Here is a 22,500-nt window from a genome sequence, read left to right as displayed (position 1 = left end):
TGACACAAAATGAAGAGAGTTTTTGCTTAAAACAGGCAAAATGATCTGCCAATGGGGTGAGAAAAATAATCTTATTTCTGTTCGGGACGGAAACGAGAAATAAGATTTCAATCAGAAATCAGATTATTTTTCTCACCCCATTGGCAGATCATTTTGCCTGTTTTAAGCAAAAACTCACTTCATTTTGTGTCATTTTACTGATCTAATAAATGCATCTTGATTTAAGAATATTTAGATATTTGGACTGTGTAGACTGGAAATTTATTATTTGAATATTGTTTTATTATTTTTATATTATTTTATTCATAAATGGATGTATAATGTGTTTGTGAAGTTTAAATGCATGAGAGAGTTATGTATATACTGCATGAACATACATTGGTATCATATGGCAGACACAGGGGAGGAAGAGATAATTTTGCCCATACAGGAATGCATACATGTAACACGTGGCATTAGTGACGTATCATTGACTGATGGAACACATGTGTACGCATGAAGTATACATTCTATTTTAACCATAGGATGCAAGTTTTGCTACCTTGTAAGGAATTGCAAATCCTTTTGTCAGTGGTATATAATGCTCACTGTAAATGCACTGCCCCAGAGAAACAGAGAAACAGAAACAGGGAAACATGCAGCTGGCATGACGACAACAAGTTTCTCTTCTATGCCTGATACATATGACAATAAAAGAGCTTTTTGACATGGCAACTGGTATCCGGTCCTGTGATTTCATCATAACGGGACAAAGCTGTAAATTACAGATCAACAGACTGGAAACAAGACAAAATGACTGAGTAAAGCACTATTCGCACGGGATAAGCAAAGCCTGTGATTTTACTCGAATTTACTGACTTCTCCCGGATATGATGTCAAGACTTGTGAATATTTTTTTCCGTTATAGATATAGCTGTATGAAATCATAAACAGGCATCATATCGTTTTAATTAGGCTATATTTAATAAACATAATTTCGTTCAGTTAGAGAACAGACGCCATGAACTGAGCTCAGACCGGCGGCAGGAGTCAGATTTCCTTCATCACGAGTGAGACGCTGACACACGGCGGAAATTTTCGTTTCAAAGCTAAATATAAAAGCGCCCATTTAAACAAGCTTCATTGTACTGTAATGTTTTTCATTAAGAATATTATTGATGTTAATATTAAACACACCATTTAAACAATTTGCTCCCAAATTGATACTCTAAAGTGAAAGTATAATCCGTGCCGGCACACGGGAATTCATAACGGTGCGCATTATTACGGAGCCTCGTTCTTCGTGAAAGATAAAGATAGAAATGCGCACCGGAAAAAAAACAAACCTTGCAAAAACGATATCCGATCCGCCTAATCCTCGCCATATCACAGAGACGCCGATTCGCACAGGACTAATATTATCACAGGACCGTGCTCGGCGAAATATGGAAGGTCATTTGCGGGGGAATTTTTACGCGAAACGATTCGCACGGGATTAAGATCACAGACATTCTCTGCAATTATTACAAATCACCAGAGGTCCCCAGATAATACTAATCCCGTGCGAATGGGGCTTAAGAAGAGCATATATGCAGTGTCAGATAAAGTCTGATTTGTGAATTTAAGTGATAAAATGCAATAAAAATGTCCTGGCCCCTTATTTAATATTCTCAGAGGAGGGGTTTATGCTAATATTGGGGTTGGTGATGTCAGCAACCCTGGAGGAATGTCTGTAGTTCCCTATTGGCCGCTTGCTGTAGTCCTTGAAATTGATTTCTTTAAAGCAAATATCTCCCTTTGCCAGACAAATTTACTAAATAAGAAGAGCATTTTTGCAGTGTGCCAGATAAAGTCAGTTCAATATCAGTGCTAAAGTTAGTGTCATTATCCAGCTCAATTCACTTCAAATGTTGTTCTCATCTGATGCCGTTAAATGGAGAATATTTCTACATATTAACATTAGGCTTTTAGATGTGTTTTGCAAACTCTGACTTTCTCCCAGGCGTTTGCAAACGCAGACACACACACTTCAGTCTGAGCGCTTAGCAGGGTGATTATGGGTAATGGTGGAAGTCCGCAGATCATAATGAATCCGCGAGGTTACAGGGGTCTCGCGGCCCATAAAAGAGATTTATTATCCGGCCAGGTTTGTAATTGCCTCTGCCCTTCAGCAAACAAAAGTTGATCTTTTTCTGTTACCAGGTGGACTAAAGGCCAGGGGCACGGCGATCGTTTTAATTATAATATGACTTTCTACATCTTTGTCTGGAACGTCTTCATCATCCCTCTCTCTCTCCAGCTCAGGGGCAGCACATCAATTACGCTTCATATCTGTAGTAAGCATTCGCCGCTCTCACCTCCCCGTTCGTAAAAATAGATTTACAAGCCGGCGTTTTTGATGGATCGCGTCCAATTTGCGATAGCCCTCGTGGGAGAGGGTGCCGGACCGCCACCTTTTGAAAATCATTATCGCTCGTAAATTAAGTGGGTGTCATTTTGCAGGAGTGCGGCTTCGCAGAGGCCAAGGGTTTTCTCCACCACTCCTCATTCATTCCTCCAATTTGCGGCGCGTCCGGGTCACCTGCGCTGCGTGCGTCCGGCTGAAAGGAGCCTGCTCTCGCATCGCTCTCCCCAATTCCAGAGGGCGCGAGTGTGCTCTCAGAGCCGTCTGTCTGATTACTGCCGCTGAATATATTACTGCCAGGCTTTCTCACCGCGAACAAGTCTTTTATCACAAGCGCTCGCTCGCACGCTTTTCAAACACTCACTCGAGATGTTCCCGTGTAAAGGAGGCAAACATGCACCCCCGGTTTTTAAATCTAATCCGGAAACTAAATGTTCACTGAAAAATGAGCAAAAAAAGCTCTTCTTATTTAGTATTTTTGTCTTGTTTCTAGTCTAAATATTTAACAAATCTTAAATCAAGATGCATTTACTATGTAAGTAAAACAATATAAGAAATTTGTTCGTGTTTTGTTGAGAATAATATCTAAATGAGGTGAGTTTTTGCTTAAAACAGGCAAAATGATCTGCCAATGGGGTGAGAAAAATAATCTTATTTCTGATTGAAATCTTGTTTCTTGTTTCCGTCCCAAACAGAAATAAGATTATTTTTCTCACCCCATTGGCAGATCATTTTGCCTGTTTTAAGCAAAAACTTCATTTATATATTTTTCCCCAGAAAACAAGAAAAAAATCACTTTACTTATCTAGTAAATGCATCTTGATTTACAACCCCAAATCAGAAAAAGTTGGGACAGTATGGAATGTGCAAATAAAAAAAAAGTGATTTCTAAGTTTACTTTGACTTGTATTTCATTGCAGACAATATGAACACAAAATATTTCATGTTTTGTCTGGTCAACTTCATGTCATTTGTAAATATGCATCCTTTCCTGTCATTCAGACCTGCAACACATTTCAAAAAAAGTTGGGACAGTAAAGCATTTACCACTTTGTAATGTTGCCATTCCTTTTCACAACACTTAAAAGACGTTTAGGGACTGAAGACACCAAGAGATGAAGTGTTTCAGGTGTAATTTTGTCCCATTCTTCCTGCAAACAAGTCTTAAGGTGGGCAACAGTACAAGGTCTTCGTTGTCGCATTTTGCGCTTCAAAATGCGCCACACATTCTCTATTGGAGACCGGTCGGGACTGCAGGCAGGCCAGTCAAGTACCCGTACCCTCTTCCTCCGCAGCCAGGACTTTGTAATGTGTGCAGAATGTGGTTTTGCATTGTCTTGTTGAAATATGCATGGACGTCCCTGGAAAATATATCTTCTTGAAGGCAGCATATTATGCTCCAAAATCTCTATGTACTTTTCAGCATTAATGGCGCCTTCACAGAAGTGCAAGTTACCTTTGCCAAGGGCACTGACACAACCCCATACCATGACAGACCCTGGCTTTTGGACTTGTTGCTGGTAACAGTCTGGATGATCCTTTTCTTCTTTGGTCCGGAGCACACGGCGTCCATTCCTCCCAAAAAATACCTGAAATACTGATTCATCTGACCACAGTACACATTTCTACTGTGTGATGGTCCATCCCAGATGCCTCCGAGCCCAGAGAAGTCGACGGCGCTTCTGGACACTGTTAACATAAGGCTTCCTTTTGGCACAGTACAGTTTTAACTGGCATTTGTGGATGTAACTACGTATTGTGGTACTTGACAAAGGTTTGCCAAAGTAGTCCTGAGCCCATGTGGTGATATCGCTTCTAGATGAATGACGATTCTTGATGCAGTGCCGCCTGAGGGATCGGAGATCACGGTTGTTCAGCTTAGGCTTGCGGCCTTGTCCTTTACGCACTGAAATTCCTCCAGATTCCTTGAATCTTGTAATTATGTTATGCACTGTTGAATGTAAAATATCCAAATCTCTTCCTATCTTTCTTTGAGGAACATTGTTTTTAAACATTTCAATAATTTTCTCACGTATTTGTTGGCAAACTGGCGATCCTCGGCCCATCTTTGCTCCTAAAGGATTAGATCTTTCTTGGATGCTGCTTTTGTACCAAATCATAATTTCAATCACCTGTTGACATCACCTGTTTCAAATCACATCATTATTTAACCCTTTCACCTCATTACTAGCCCTAAATTGCTCCTGGCCCAACTTTTTTTGAAATGTGTTGCAGGTCTGAATGACAGGAAAGGATGCATATTTACAAATGACATGAAGTTGACCAGACAAAACATGAAATATTTTGTGTTCATATTGTCTGCAATGAAATACAAGTCAAAGTAAATTTAGAAATCACTACTTTCTTTTTTATTTGTGTTTTCCAAACTGTCCCAACTTTTTCTGATTTGGGGTTGTAACAATATTTAGATATTTGGACTGGAAACAAAGAAAAGTACCAAATAAAAAGAGCATTTTTGCAGTGTATACCAGTATTGTATTGCGGTATCATCAAAATTAATATCATAACTAAAATAAATATCGGTATTCGGTATGAACTGGTATACTAGCACTAGTCATGAGGTTGATCCGTTCTGTGCTTCTGTCCGCAGCCGTTCCTGTCGGTGCAGCTGAATAGCGGCGCTCTGGAGGTGCTGGTGTTCTCCGGAAGCAGGACTCCACGCAGAGCTCTCCGAAAACCAGACATGGGGATCCTGCACGACGGGAGAGAGCATTCCCTGCGCATCCTGAGACTCCCGGGAGCGTAAGCCACCTTCTCTTTCTCAGGCCTGTTTAAAGGTGTCATCAACTGGCTTTTTTATTTTTTTATCCTGTTTTCTGAGGTCAACTTATGACGTCTGTGTGGTTTTTACATTCAGAAACATCATAACTAATCAGTAATAGGCTATTTTCTGCTCTGGTTTTGAGGCTCTCTCCTGAACGCTGGGTTCTGATGGGCGTGTCACTGGAGACTTGGAAGTAAAAGCCCACGGCTAGGATTGGATAAGATTTGCATATTTAATGAGCTTCAGCTCCGCTGTCAGTTCACATGAGGGAGGGATTGCTTGGAAAGCGGCAAACGGACTGATTCTCTCACAGGGCTCGTAAACGTCTTTATCAAACAAACACAATGATTAATCTCTCATCCACCCGCGATTAATTTTTTTTATTATTATTTGGCCTACCCGATCGGTGGATATAAGCGCAAACCGCACACACACACACACACACACAAACACGCGGGCGCACTCTTCAAACATCAAGTCGAGAGTGAACCACAGATCAAGAAATTAATGTTATTTGACTATTCAAGATTCACCGGTCTGCTGATGTGCTTACGTTTTGGTAGCCCGTCTGGAAAACGCACAACACTGGAAGTCTTATCCAGAATCACATTGAACCAACAAATAAAGGATTCTCCAGCCTGTGACAGCGTGCTAGTGTATGTTCAGTTAGACACGCACACATAATCAATACGATCTGTGACAATGCAATACTGTCATTTTAGCATTCACATTTAGGGCCCTATCTTGCACTCAGCGCAATTGACTTTGTACACCGCCGCATGTGTCATTCCTATTTTGCACCAGCGCAAAGCGCGCTTTTCCCTCCACAGAAGCACGTCGCTAAACTAGTGAATGAACTTGCGCTCCCTGGGCGGTTCAGCGCAAAAAAGGAGGCGTCTTCCGGCGCAAACAATCCCTGGAGCTATTTTGCTGTTCCATTAAACAGCTGCGCCACTGACCAGAAAAAACCCTAGTCTAAAGTCAGCGGCGCTGCGCGTTGTTCATTATGCTATTTTAAGGGCGCATGCTTGACCATAATGTATAGCGTGCACAACGCGCATACACTTTGCTCATGTAATCACTCATGTAATCTACACAGATGCAACAGTTATTTTGCAAATCATAAATTGTTACACTAAAAAAATATTAACACATGAGATGACGGAAATCATTGTGGTGTGCCACGAAGATGTGAAAAAATAGGCATAAATCTAGCTTACAAATTATTCAGGCTTATTGTAGTAATTAAGGATCAGACCTGTTTGCCCAATAGTGGCGAGACATATCTGTATATAAGGACATCTGACAAATTGGTTTGTCCGTCAAGAACCAGGAAAAAAAATCGACTGAAATACTGAAAAAACTGTTTAACCGCCGCTATTGTGGGTTTGTTTCTCCCATCCCCATACAACACAACTCCTCTGTCTTTCACTGCTCTTACAAGAACATCCGTCTCCTCGGCTGTGAACCGCTCCTGGCGTGCGCCTGGTAAATACGCCATAATAATAGCGACCCATAATGGAACATGCGCTCCTGCTTTTAAAGGGAATGTTGGATGCCGCTCTGATTGGTTTATTCACGTTACGCCCAAACCACACCTATGAATAATGAAGCTACTTCAGACCAACCCATTTTAGATTTGCGCCGGGCGCAAGAGCCATTTATCCCGCCGGGAAAATAGCAACAGCGCCAAGACCCGCCCACAAAGTTACTTGCGCTTCGCTCTTTGACACTTGCGTTTCAGATCGTTACATAATATCACAGCATTGTGTTTTAATCTCAATATGTCTGCAAGCACTACAGCTCAACCTGTCTTGTTTACAAATGATTATCTTGCTATCTTCAGCGTGTTTATTGCTCGTTTAGCTGCACGAGTCGGTGGGCGGGGCTATATACACAGGGGGCGTGGCTACATATGCAGGTGGGCGTGGCTACAGAAGCAGGCGTACACATTTATTTGTAGAGGCGGAGTTTTTTCTTCTTCTAATATGTCAGTGATTTGAGAGCCTCGTTTTCTGGGCCTGGTGTCTATAAAAGCTTTTCTTTGACTTACATGGAAGTGTTCCGCTCTGAAACTTACAGGATAATCTTATATTACCATGACCTTTTATATATAAAAGACTCAAGGGAAAGTTGATTTCTCAGTTCATCGCCCCTTTAAAGCTGATGGAGTGTGTGTTTGTGCAGATCGTTCTCCGTGCAGGTGGATGAAGAGCCGCTTATACAGCAGACGTTACCCAACGATCAGCCTCTGAGCATCCATCGCCTCTTCATCGGAGGCATCCCAGTCGACATCGAAACTGGAGTACAGCGGCCCAACGTGCCATTCGAGGGCTGCATCTGGAACCTTCTCATCAACACTGTGTACGTCACCATCCATCCGCCTCCACCACACACACACACACACACACACACACACACAACTCTGTGGTGGAGTTACGTGGCTCAATGCACATTCAAGCACAAATATTCTTGTTTGTGATCCACATAAGAAAGTCATTTTTGGGTATAAGCTAATGACCACATGATGCTTCATTGATAGATAGATAGATAGATAGATAGATAGATAGATAGATAGATAGATAGATAGATAGATAGATAGATAGATAGATAGACAGACAGACAGACAGACAGACAGACAGACAGACAGACAGACAGACAGATAGATAGATAGATAGATAGATAGATAGATAGATAGATAGATAGAGAGATAGAGAGATAGAGAGATGATAGACAGACAGATAGATAAATAGATAGATAGATAGATAGACAGACAGACAGACAGACAGATAGATAGATAGATAGATAGACAGACAGACAGACAGACAGACAGACAGACAGACAGACAGATAGATAGATAGATAGATAGATAGATAGATAGATAGATAGATAGATAGATAGATAGATAGATAGATAGATAGATAGATAGATAGATAGATAGATAGATAGATAGATAGATAGATAGATGATAGACAGACAGACAGACAGATAGACAGACAGACAGACAGATAGATGATAGACGGACAGACAGACAGACAGACAGACATGCAGACAGACAGACAGACAGATAGATAGATAGATAGATAGATAGATAGATAGATAGATAGATAGATAGATAGATAGATAGATAGATAGATAGATAGATAGATAGATAGATAGATAGATAGATAGATAGATAGATAGATAGATGATAGACAGACAGATAGATAGATAGATAGATAGATAGATAGATAGATAGATAGATAGATAGATAGATAGATAGATAGACAGACAGACAGACAGACAGACAGATAGATAGATAGATAGATAGATAGATGATAGACAGACAGACAGACAGATAGATACATAGATAGATAGATAGATAGATAGATAGATAGATAGATAGATAGATAGATAGATAGATAGATAGATAGATAGATAGATAGATAGATAGATAGATAGATAGATAGATAGATAGATAGATAGATAGATAGATAGATAGATAGATAGATAGATAGATAGATAGATAGATAGATAGATAGATAGATAGATAGATAGATAGATAGATAGATAGATCCGAGGTCTGATCTGAGTTTGGTAGCTCTAGCTTTGAATCTCAGCTTTAAATGCCCTCATATGTCTGCGAACAGCAGTGTTAGCGGGTCTGTTATTCAGATAATAAAGACATTAGCACGCCTTCCTAGCTTTTCGAGGTCACCTTTAACAGCTCAAGATAAATGTGGGACCTCCAGAGCACAATCCGCTGCCATACGTCAGGCCTGGACTGTGCTGTAGTGACACCGGCGACTGCTGTAAACACTGACCCATTTCTCCAGCCTCCCGTGGCTGTGGACTAAAGGTCTTGTTTTCCTCCCAGTGCAGTTTTGAGGGGCAGTCATAAGCTAAACGCTGTATGACATTAACAATCACAGTTTTTCTTGCTCTAATGAGGAGTATGAATCTCTGTCTTTTCCACTCGAGCGAACCCCATTGCCCTCTGCCGCGCTCATGTAAATGAGTGTGTCCTTGCTCATAACTGTGTTCATTATTCACCTGATTGGAGTCACGTTGTGTCATCATTCCCTGAAGTGCGGTGTGTGTTGTGTGTCAATGAAACAGCCCGGTGGATTTCTCCCAGCCCGTGGCCTTTGAGAACGCAGAGATTGGTCAATGCCCTGACCTGGCCCCGCCTCCAGCCCCGCCCCTGATCCCTGAGGAAGAGGAAGAGGAAGAGGAAGAGACTCCGCCCACACCGACAAAAGCAGCTCAGCCTCAGCCTCAGCCAGCCTCCACCGTACGTCCCAACAAAGGCATTGTGGGTAGAGAGAGTCCTGTGGGGTTCCTGTAGCTAAAGTTCACACACTTACACCACTCAGAAAAGTCTAACTCTGCTCGCGACGGGTCAGTCCAGTATTTAAGAAAATATAATATTTTTTTTTTTAATATTATTATGAAAATATTGAACAAACTAAGAAACAAATATTTTTTATATATATATTACTGTAAAAGAAAAAATTGTATTTAAGAAAAATATATTATTATTATTATTATTATTATTATAAAAACAAAATATTAAACAAAATTGGAAATATTACTATGGTAATATTTTACTGTAATATATATATTATTATATATAATAATAACAACAAAGATAATAATTATTTTTCCAATAAAATAATTAAACAATAAAACTATAATATTGCAATATTTTACTGAGGTTCAGTCTTGTAAAATGTAATATTTAAGGAAAATAATAATAATAATAATAATAATAATAGTAATAATAATAATAATGTTATATACAGTACAACTGTAAAACTACAGTACAAATATGTATGTAGTTGGCCCATTATTATTATTAGTATTAGTATTCAAATAAAATATTAAACAAAATAAGAAATATTATTTGTAATATTTTACTGTAAAATAAAAAATGAGTATTTAAGAAAATATAATAATTACAACAACAATATATCTTATAATATTATTTTTAATATAACATAATTAACAATAAAAAATATAATTGTAATCGTTCACTGAGTATTTTAAAATATTATATTTAAGAAAAAAAATATATATATATAACATATATATCTAATATATATATATATGTTTTTTTTTTAATAATAATAATGTTTCTGCAGTACTAATATTTATGGCTGTCAATAGTTGCCGCATGTTGTTTTTCCAAAGGCACATAATAAGTGACCCAAACTTTCAGTGCATGCATGTGACCGAGACACAGAAACACAGTGCAGCGCTTCGCTCTGAAACACGCAGCGCATTTATCTATTGAATTAACTCACAGCCTTTGCGAGTTCATCATCACACTAAGCCATACCACATGTGGTTTTATTTTGCTGAATCACACGGCCCTGTTCTCATTTCCTGTCCCGTTTCTTCAGCTATAAAAATTGTAGCCGAACCGTCGCAAAAGATTCACAGGTCAGAAATGCACATGGAGGAATGTTGAGATTGTGTATGTGCAGTATTTTATATTTTGTATAATTACACGATGATTCAAATCACTTCTCTTTCGCTACTTTAATGACTGGCATGTGAGTGTCTAGGATGTTTGGAAAGGCTTTATCTGAGTTCTTTTGTCTCTTTCTGCTGCTGTCGCTCTGCTGCTCACAGGCCACACCCCTCATCGAGGCCACGCCCATCCCAGACACGCCCACCAGCGTCAAAGAGCCTGCGGTATTAACCTGCTCACACACACACACACACACACACCGACATTAGAGAGAGTGGGAATATTGCAGTTCCTCCTTTTAGAGGCACATCAGACACTTTGCTTTCGGCATTTGGCTGCTTTTTGCTGCATGTGCTGTTTCTGAAGCTTAGAGTCCCAGTATTGTTCAACAAGCTCTTTTATCTCACAAGAGATAAATTGCTCATGAAGCATCTCTGTGACTTCAGTAAGAAAACAGGACCTCCATTAGCGGTTCTCTGGCTCCATCTACTGCTTCTAAACTGCAAAGCGGCAGTCAAACTGTGGCAAGCCGCTTTAACATTTAATCCTTAAATTTGACTAGTATATATTTTGATGCTACTAGTGCCTATTTATTAGATACTAGTACTCATTCATTAGATACTATTACTTATTCAACAGATACTAGTACTTATACAATATATACTAGTACTTATACAATATATACTAGTACTTATACAATATATACTAGTACTTATTCAATACATACTAGTACTTATACAATATATACTAGTACTTATACAATATATACTAGTACTTATTCAATACATACTAGTACTTATACAATATATACTAGTACTTATTCAATAGATACTAGTACTTATACAATATATACTAGTACTTATACAATATATACTAGTACTTATACAACAGATACTAGTATTTATACAATATATACTAGTACTTATTCAATAGATACTAGTACTTATACAACAGATACTAGTATTTATACAATATATACTAGTACTTATTCAATAGATACTAGTACTTATACAACAGATACTAGTATTTATACAATATATACTAGTACTTATTCAATAGATACTAGTACTTATACAATATATACTAGTATTTATACAAGATATACTAGTACTTATTCAATAGATACTAGTACTTATACAATATATACTAGTACTTATTCAATAGATACTAGTACTTATACAATATATACTAGTATTTATACAATATATACTAGTACTTATTCAATAGATACTAGTACTTATACAATATATACTAGTATTTATACAAGATATACTAGTACTTATACAACAGATACTAGTATTTATGCAATATATACTAGTACTTATTCAATAGATACTAGTACTTATACAACAGATACTAGTACTTATTCAATAGATACTAGTACTTATACAACAGATACTAGTATTTATACAATATATACTAGTACTTATTCAATAGATACTAGTACTTATACAATATATACTAGTACTTATACAATATATACTAGTACTTATTCAATAGATACTAGTACTTATACAATATATACTAGTACTTATACAATATATACTAGTACTTATTCAATATATACTAGTACTTATACAATATATACTAGTACTTATACAATATATACTAGTACTTATACAATATATACTAGTACTTATTCAATAGATACTAGTACTTATACAATATATACTAGTACTTATACAATATATACTAGTACTTATACAATATATACTAGTACTTATTCAATAGATACTAGTACTTATACAATATATACTAGTACTTATACAATATATACTAGTACTTATTCAATAGATACTAGTACTTATACAACAGATACTAGTATTTATACAATATATACTAGTACTTATTCAATATATACTAGTACTTATACAATATATACTAGTACTTATACAATATATACTAGTACTTATTCAATAGATACTAGTACTTATACAATATATACTAGTACTTATACAACAGATACTAGTATTTATACAATATATACTAGTACTTATTCAATAGATACTAGTACTTATACAACAGATACTAGTATTTATACAATATATACTAGTACTTATTCAATAGATACTAGTACTTATACAATATATACTAGTACTTATACAATATATACTAGTACTTATACAATATATACTAGTACTTATACAATATATACTAGTATTTATACAATATATACTAGTACTTATACAACAGATACTAGTATTTATACAATATATACTAGTACTTATTCAATAGATACTAGTACTTATACAATATATACTAGTACTTATACAATATATACTAGTACTTATACAATATATACTAGTACTTATTCAATAGATACTAGTACTTATACAATATATACTAGTACTTATACAATATATACTAGTACTTATTCAATAGATACTAGTACTTATACAATATATACTAGTACTTATTCAATAGATACTAGTACTTATACAATATATACTAGTACTTTTATAATATATACTAGTACTTATACAATATATACTAGTACTTATACAATATATACTAGTACTTATTCAATAGATACTAGTACTTATACAATATATACTAGTACTTATACAATATATACTAGTACTTATTCAATAGATACTAGTACTTATACAATATATACTAGTACTTATACAATAGATACTAGTACTTATACAATATATACTAGTACTTATTCAATAGATACTAGTACTTATACAATATATACTAGTACTTATTCAATAGATACTAGTACTTATACAAAATATACTAGTACTTATACAATATATACTAGTACTTATACAATAGATACTAGTACTTATACAATATATACTAGTACTTATACAATATATACTAGTACTTATTCAATAGATACTAGTACTTATACAATATATACTAGTACTTATACAATAGATACTAGTACTTATACAATATATACTAGTACTTATTCAATAGATACTAGTACTTATTCAATAGATACTAGTACTTATACAATATATACTAGTACTTATACAATATATACTAGTACTTATTCAATAGATACTAGTACTTATACAATATATACTAGTACTTATACAACAGATACTAGTATTTATACAATATATACTAGTACTTATACAATATATACTAGTACTTATACAATATATACTAGTACTTATTCAATAGATACTAGTACTTATTCAATAGATACTAGTACTTATACAATATATACTAGTACTTATACAATATATACTAGTACTTATTCAATAGATACTAGTACTTATACAATATATACTAGTACTTATACAACAGATACTAGTATTTATACAATATATACTAGTACTTATTCAATAGATACTAGTACTTATACAATATATACTAGTACTTATACAACAGATACTAGTATTTATACAATATATACTAGTACTTATTCAATAGATACTAGTACTTATACAATATATACTAGTACTTATACAACAGATACTAGTATTTATACAATATATACTAGTACTTATTCAATAGATACTAGTACTTATACAATATATACTAGTACTTTTACAATATATACTAGTACTTATACAATATATACTAGTACTTATACAATATATACTAGTACTTATACAATATATACTAGTACTTATACAATATATACTAGTACTTATACAACAGATACTAGTATTTATACAATATATACTAGTACTTATTCAATAGATACTAGTACTTATACAATATATACTAGTACTTATACAATAGATACTAGTACTTATACAATATATACTAGTACTTATACAATATATACTAGTACTTATTCAATAGATACTAGTACTTATACAATAGATACTAGTACTTATACAATAGATACTAGTACTTATACAATATATACTAGTACTTATACAACAGATACTAGTATTTATACAACAGATACTAGTATTTATACAACAGATACTAGTACTTATTCAACTAGTTCGTTTTAAGGATTAAATGTTAAATCGGCTTGCCATAGTTAAACATTATTATAACAGTGTACAGTTGTTTGGAATGAGCGTTTGATTGACAGGTGCTCTGTCCAATCACACAGGTGTCGTGTGCAGCAGAGGCGGAGCCTGTTGTCCTGGACCTGGCCAAACAGTTTGGTCTGTCCAGAAACAGTCACATGGCCTTTGAGTTTGACGACAGAAAGGTGAAGAACAGGTGAGTGTACGCTATCATCATCATCTTCATCATCATCATCATCATCTTCAGGCTCGTCATCTTCCTTGTGTGTGTGTGTGTGTGTGTGTGTGTGTGTGTGTGTGTGTGTGTGTGTGTGTGTGTGTGTGTGTGTGTGTGTGTGTGTGTGTGTGTGTGTGTGTGTGTGTGTGTGTGTGTGTGTGTGTGTGTCAGGCTGATAATAGAGTTTGAGATGCGCACCGAGGCGGACTCTGGCCTGGTGTTCTACATGGCCAGGATAAACCACGCCGACTTCGCCACCATCCAGCTGAAGGAGGGCATGGCTCACCTGAGCTACGATCTGGGCAGCGGCAACACCTCCGTCAGTGTGCCACGCATCATCAACGACGGCCAGTGGCACAAGGTCAGAGCGCTTGGCCTTTGACCCCTGATGTATGACCCTGATCCGCTTCATAGCTCATAGAGGACTGACATGAAAGCTTTGGCCTGATCCGGATACAAGATCTTCAGCTTATTAATGATGTTTTATGTTCTGTGATTCAAGCACTTTATTGTCGTTATGTAGGGAGTGTGTAAGTGAGTGTGCTTGCGTGCATGTGTGCATGTGTGCGTGAGTGAGTGCGAGTTTAGTGCTTATGTGTGTGTGCGTGTGTATGTATGTGTGAGTGCATGTGCTTATGTAATAATAATACCTTTTATTTGTAATGCACTTTATATTAAACAAAATCTCAAAGTGCTAGTGTGTGTGTGTATGTGTGCGCATTTGTGAGTGTGTATGAATGTGTGTGTATGTGCGAGTGTGAGCGCATGTGCTTGTGTGTTCACTGCAAAACATGCATTTCTTACTTAGTATTATTGTCTTGTTTTGGGGAAAAATAACTCAAAATGAAGAAAGTTTTTGCTTAAATTAAGATAAATAATCTGCCAATGGGGTGAGAAAAATAATCTTAATACAAACAGAAAACAAGATTATTTATCTTATTTTAAGCAAAAACTCTCTTCATTTTGAGTTATTTTTCCCAAAACAAGAGAACAATTTTTACTTGTCTAGTAAATGTTTCTTAATGTAATTAAGTGTAATGAATGTATTTCTTAATGTTTTAGATATTTTGTAAGTATACAAAAATACTAAGTAAGAAGATAATTTTTTGCTGCGTGTGTGTGTATGAATATGTGATTGTATGTGTGTGTGTGCGTGTGCAGGTCAGAGTATTATCAGTAGTGTAATCTCAGAAGTGTGTGTGTGTGTGTGTGTGTGTGTGTGTGTGTGTGTGTGTGTGTGTGTGTGTGTGAAGATCCGTGTGACGAGAGAGAAGCAGAGAGGCATCCTCACGATCGACGGCCTTTACTCCAAACACACCACCAGCCCGAAGAAGGCAGATATTCTGGATGTGGTGGGCATGCTGTATGTGGGCGGTTTACCACTCAACTACACCACCAAACGCATCGGCCCTGTGAGTGTGACCCTCACACACACATCCATCACAGCGTTTGGGCTACACTGAACACACATGTGAATGCTGTGTGTGTGCATATGTGTGTGTGTGTAGGTGCTGCACAGCATCCCCGCCTGCATTAGGAACTTCCGGATGTTGAATCTGCCGCTGGATATGGAGCAGCCGTCCTCCAGCTACCGCGTCGGCTCCTGCTTCGCTAACACACAGAGAGGAACTTATTTTGATGGCACGGGTTACGCCAAAGCCGGTGAGGCTCAAGGACTCTGTCGTTACTGGAGCAGAAGTGTGTGTGTGTACTTGTTTATATTACATTTTGGGGAGCAGCCGAAAGAGCGAAAAGAGTGTGTACTTGTGTGCCAAATGTCCCCGCAATGTAATCTAAACCTGGGGCTGTGTGTGTGTGTGTGTGTGTGTGTGTGTGTGTGTGTGTGTGTGTGTGTGTGTGTGTGTGTGTGTGTGTGTGTTCCTTGTATGCCAATACTTGTGAGGGCATGAGTAAAATATGAAAAAAAACCACTAGTGAGGACATTGGACTGGTCCTCGCTAGTTAAAAAAGCTTATGAATCGGCCAAGACAAGTTTTTATTTAAATCTATTGGTCTGCACATGTTTCTGTGATGGGTAGGTTTAGGGGCAGTGTGTGTGTGTGATGGGTAGGTTTAGGGGCAGTGTGTGTGTGTGATGGGTAGGTTTAGGGGCAGTGTGTGTGTGTGATGGGTAGGTTTAGAGGCAGTGTGTGTGTGTGATGGGTAGGTTTAGGGGCAGTGTGTGTGTGTGATGGGTAGGTTTAGAGGCAGTGTGTGTGTGTGATGGGTAGGTTTAGGGGCAGTGTGTGTGTGTGTGTGTGTGTGTGTGTGTGATGGGTAAGTTTAGGGGCAGTGTGTGTGTGTGTGTGTGATGGGTAGGTTTAGGGGCAGTGTGTGTGTGTGTGATGGGTAGGTTTAGGGGCAGTGTGTGTGTGTGTGATGGGTAGGTTTAGGGGCAGTGTGTGTGTGTGTGTGATGGGTAGGTTTAGGGGCAGTGTGTGTGTGTGATGGGTAGGTTTAGGGGCAGTGTGTGTGTGTGATGGGTAGGTTTAGGGGCAGTGTGTGTGTGTGTGATGGGTAGGTTTAGGGGCAGTGTGTGTGTGTGATGGGTAGGTTTAGGGGCAGTGTGTGTGTGTGATGGGTAGGTTTAGGGGCAGTGTGTGTGTGTGATGGGTAGGTTTAGGGGCAGTGTGTGATGGGGAGGTTTAGGGGCAGTGTGTGTGTGTGTGTGTGAGTGATGGGTAGGTTTAGGGGCAGTGTGTGTGTGTGATGGGTAGGTTTAGAGGCAGTGTGTGTGTGTGATGGGTAGGTTTAGGGGCAGTGTGTGTGTGTGTGTGTGTGTGTGTGATGGGTAGGTTTAGGGGCAGTGTGTGTGTGTGTGATGGGTAGGTTTAGGGGCAGTGTGTGTGTGTGTGATGGGTAGGTTTAGGGGCAGTGTGTGTGTGTGTGATGGGTAGGTTTAGGGGCAGTGTGTGTGTGTGTGATGGGTAGGTTTAGGGGCAGTGTGTGTGTGTGTGATGGGTAGGTTTAGGGGCAGTGTGTGTGTGTGATGGGTAGGTTTAGAGGCAGTGTGTGTGTGTGATGGGTAGGTTTAGGGGCAGTGTGTGTGTGTGTGTGTGTGTGTGATGGGTAAGTTTAGGGGCAGTGTGTGTGTGTGTGATGGGTAGGTTTAGGGGCAGTGTGTGTGTGTGTGATGGGTAGGTTTAGGGGCAGTGTGTGTGTGTGTGATGGGTAGGTTTAGGGGCAGTGTGTGTGTGTGTGATGGGTAGGTTTAGGGGCAGTGTGTGTGTGTGATGGGTACACAGCAAAAACTCCAGTGTTAAATTAACTCTCCTGAGAGTACATGTGAGACCACACTCAAGAGTGTTAAAGTAACACTGAAGCAGTGTAAAGTTAATAAGATAATTAACTGATTATTGGCAATTATTGAAGATACCTGATGATAACAAGCAGAATCACCAAATGAGAACATCACAATTCACAAGTGGACATATTTTCCATTTGTAATTGCAAAGCAACTCAGACAGTGTGTGTTTGTCCGAAAATCATAAAAATAAAAGAAACTTCACTCACACCTTTAGACACTTTAGACAACTTATCATCTGTAATTCACACATTTTTGGATCATGAGAGAAACCAGACCTGAAGGAAAGACTCTCTGGCTCAGGATTCAATCCAGGATCTTCTTGCTGTGAGGAGCCAGTGTTTCCCACTGAGACACTGTGCTGTCCTTAATCACAGATATAAGACACACTTTGACTATTTCTGTCAGAGTTAGATGTCTACAGAAGCTCTTACTGAGAATTAACAGAGGTTTAGATGTTGAGGATTTATGGTTCATTTGAAGTCACCATTGTGGAGGGAAGCGTTTGCTTTAGTTGGGCTCTTGGTCCCCGTACGTGTGTTAGCGTTTCTGAGGCTGCTGTAACTGTGTGTGTGTGTGTGAAACACAAGAGTTGTGGCTGAGAAAGCAAAGCTAAAGTGACATCAGATGTTGTCAGCTCCTTGTTGATGATAACTAAATCATCAGAAAGTGAGCATCTGATGTTGTTTTTTGTGTTCTTGTTTGGCACAATAGTTATTTGTTTATAGCCTCTATAATCTTGTAAATCTGCATTATTTGGCACCAATAGCAATAAAAGGACCACCTATCCTGACAGATGAGAAAAAATGTATGTGTACCCAATGTTTTGAGAAAATATTTCCCATGGTCACACACAGATATCAAGATTTGGCCTATGATTCACAACAATGGTGACAATCAAGCATCAGTTTTGTACTACGAAGCCACCCATCATGCATTGCAGCAGGAAGCGTTTTTGTGTCACCGTTGTTGTGAAACATAGGCCAAACCTTGATGTCTGTGTGTGATCATGGGAAATATATTCTCAAAACATTGGGTGTATGTACTTTATCATCCTTCAGGATAAGGCTATTGGTGCCAATACTGCAGAGGCCATAAATAAATTACTATTGTACCAAATAAAAACATAATATCAGATGCACACTTTCTGATGATTTAGTTATCATCAACAAGGAGCTGACAACATCTGATGTCACTTTAGCTTTGCTTTCTCAGCCACAACTCTTGTGTTTCACACACACACAGTTACAGCAGCCTCAGAAACGCTAACACACACACAGGGACCAAGAGCCCAACTAAAGCAAACGCTTCCCTCCACAATGGTGACATCAAATGAACCATAAATCATCAACATCTAATTATCTGTTAATTTTGTTTTTATGATTTTTGGATAAACACACTTTGTCTGTGAGTTGCTTTGCAATTACAGATAAAACATATGTCCACAATGAGCAGATTTGAACTAGTGTTTAACCTTGAGGTCCATGAGGGTCTATAACAGACGTGCAGATCACGTCCAAAACAGACGTCATAAAAACTTTCATTCTGGCTCCTCAGTGGACGTCTTTTCAACGTCTGCCTCTAGTGGCAAAGAAATCATTAGAATTATATTGAAAATGCTGGATCTCATGTTATAATCAACCAGATAAACCCAACTAAGAGACTCTAAATTAGTTGAGTGATTCAGATCAAGTAATGACAACATCAAAACATAACCAACACCAAACAATCAGCTTTTCTCATGACTTGTCTGACTGTTGGTTACGGCATCAAACAAAATATAATCTTACAAAGTCAAGGGTCAAGAGCCCAAGTTAAACAAACACTGATCACCAAAATGGCCTCATTTGGTAATTCTGTTAACATCAGGTATCTTCAATAATTGCCAATCATCACTCCATTAATCAGTTAATTATCTTATTAACTTTAACACTGCTTCAGTGTTACTTTAACACTCTTACTTTAACACTTTAACACTCTTGAGTGTGGTCTCACATGTACACTCAGGGGAGTTAATTTAACACTGGAATTTTTGCTGTGTAGGTTTAGGGGCAGTGTGTGTGTGTGATGGGTAGGTTTAGGGGCAGTGTGTGTGTGTGATGGGTAGGTTTAGGGGCAGTGTGTGATGGGGAGGTTTAGGGGCAGTGTGTGTGTGTGTGTGAGTGATGGGTAGGTTTAGGGGCAGTGTGTGTGTGTGATGGGTAGGTTTAGGGGCAGTGTGTGTGTGTGTGTGATGGGTAGGTTTAGGGGCAGTGTGTGTGTGTGATGGGTAGGTTTAGGGGCAGTGTGTGTGTGTGTGTGATGGGTAGGTTTAGGGGCAGTGTGTGTGTGTGATGGGTAGGTTTAGGGGCAGTGTGTGTGTGTGATGGGTAGGTTTAGGGGCAGTGTGTGTGTGTGATGGGTAGGTTTAGGGGCAGTGTGTGATGGGGAGGTTTAGGGGCAGTGTGTGTGTGTGTGTGAGTGATGGGTAGGTTTAGGGGCAGTGTGTGTGTGTGATGGGTAGGTTTAGGGGCAGTGTGTGTGTGTGTGTGTGTGTGATGGGGAGGTTTAGGGGCAGTGTGTGTGTGTGTGATGGGTAGGTTTAGGGGCAGTGTGTGTGTGTGTGTGTGTGTGTGTGTGATGGGGAGGTTTAGGGATAGGGGTTGGGTTAGGGGATAGAAAGTATCATTAACCTGATATAAAATCAATGAAAGTCTATGTAATGTCCTCACTAGTAGAGGGAAACAAACGTGTGTGTGTGTGCGTGTGTGCGTGTGTGCGTGCGTGCGTGCGTGCGTGCGTGCGTGCGTGCGTGCGTGCGTGCGTGCGTAAATCCATTACGTCTATGGACTGTCTCCATATTTCACAAAAACGTGTGTGTGTGTGTGTGTGTGTGTGTGTGATGAGTATGTTCAGTTGCAGTGGGATAGAATGTACAGTTTGTACGGTGTAAAATCCATTACGTCTATGGAATGTCTCCACAATTCACAAAAACCTAACGTGTGTGTGTGTTTGTTTTGTACAGTGAACGCGTATCGAGTGGGTAATGACGTGTCCGTGGATCTGGAGTTCAGGACGGCTCAGAGCAGTGGCGTTCTTCTGGCCGTCAGTAGCCAAAAGATGGACGGACTGGGCCTGGAGCTGGTCAATGGAAAGGTCATCTGGATTTTCCTGATGTTTTCAGATGTTTGTTTTTGAAGAGTGTGTTAATGTGTGTGTGTGTGTGTGTGTAGCTGTTATTCCACGCTGATAACGGAGAGGGACGCTTCACAGCCATGTACGAGCCGGGGCAGGGGGCGGGGCTTTGTGATGGACAGTGGCACACAGTCTCCGCCCACAAACTGAAGCACCGCCTCCAGCTGTCAGTGGATGGGTGGAGGTCAGAGGCCGCGAGTCCAGATGTGCGGTCTCCATCCGCTGACACCAACGACCCCGTGTATGTGGGCGGATACCCCGGTATGTCAATCAAACTCTGTCGCCATGGTGACATCACTCATAGAGACAGAGCGACAGGCGTCATAATCTGAAGCCACGCCCACCGGGGGAAACAAACCAGCGCTCTCCATTGGCTTTCTATTGCGGGAAGCGCCTCCTTGTTATTTCTGACTTATAACAAGAAAACGAACAATGTCTAAAAGCTGATATGTGCCGAGGTGAAAAACGAGCGTTTAAAGACATAAAAGTGAATGAGACCGAGCGGGACATGTTATATTACACTGAGATCGACACACACTGGAGGAGAAAGTAATCAGAGACAGGAAATATAAAACTGACATTTGGATATTTGACTAAATGTTTACTGCACACGTAGACAAACAGAGACATACTGAGTGTCCGGATCCCCAAACTGAGCCATTCTTCTGCTGGAGCTTCACGTCTTATTGCCCGTGTCCACTTTTGTCTCCTCAAACGCTCGTTTGTTAGGGTCGACAGCTGATAAAAACTGAGTTCTGTGTTTTTTAGCCTGTTTGCTGCACACCTCGTCACAGATCAGCTTTTAGACATTCTTCTGTTTTTTGTAATAAGTCTGAAATGACACGGAGGCGCCTCACGCAATACAAAGACAATGGAGAGCGCTGGGTTGTTTTCCCCCCGGTGGGCGTGGCCTAAACACACTCTGTCACTAACTCACTCTCTGATTTAAGACTCATTCCAGCAGATAGAAAGAGATAAAATGATAGATGGATAGAACGAAAAATAAAAGAATACAACAAGAAATAGAATGGACAAACAAGAAATAAAATGATAGAATGATACATAAAAAGAAAGATAAAACGGATGGATGGATGATAAAGGGATGGATGGGCGGATGGATGAATAGATGGATGGATGGATGGATGGATGGATGGATGGATGAATGATGGATGATGGATGGATGGATGGATGGATGGATGGATGGATGGACGTATGGATGGACGGATGGATGGATG

At 38.8% G+C, this 22,500-nt stretch overlaps 1 protein-coding gene across 3 annotated transcripts in view; it reads left to right on the top strand.

The window, feature by feature from the left end:
• Positions 1-22,500, top strand: part of lama2 (laminin, alpha 2) — a 259,242-nt gene that overhangs the window by 235,221 nt on the left and 1,521 nt on the right. For all 3 annotated transcript variants that reach the window (XM_067416687.1, XM_067416686.1, XM_067416685.1), the window contains 10 exons: positions 4,995-5,146; positions 7,356-7,532; positions 9,267-9,441; positions 10,785-10,847; positions 14,654-14,766; positions 14,959-15,148; positions 16,041-16,199; positions 16,296-16,449; positions 21,096-21,226; positions 21,304-21,526. In XM_067416687.1, the coding sequence (XP_067272788.1) occupies positions 4,995-5,146; positions 7,356-7,532; positions 9,267-9,441; positions 10,785-10,847; positions 14,654-14,766; positions 14,959-15,148; positions 16,041-16,199; positions 16,296-16,449; positions 21,096-21,226; positions 21,304-21,526 (1,537 nt within the window). The remainder of the gene's footprint in view (positions 1-4,994; positions 5,147-7,355; positions 7,533-9,266; positions 9,442-10,784; positions 10,848-14,653; positions 14,767-14,958; positions 15,149-16,040; positions 16,200-16,295; positions 16,450-21,095; positions 21,227-21,303; positions 21,527-22,500) is intronic.

Source organism: Pseudorasbora parva, chromosome 15, assembly GCF_024679245.1.
Source record: "Pseudorasbora parva isolate DD20220531a chromosome 15, ASM2467924v1, whole genome shotgun sequence".
Taxonomy (NCBI): Eukaryota; Metazoa; Chordata; class Actinopteri; order Cypriniformes; family Gobionidae; genus Pseudorasbora; species Pseudorasbora parva.
Note: the sequence above shows the minus strand (reverse complement) of the source record. Positions and strands in the feature narration are given on the sequence as shown.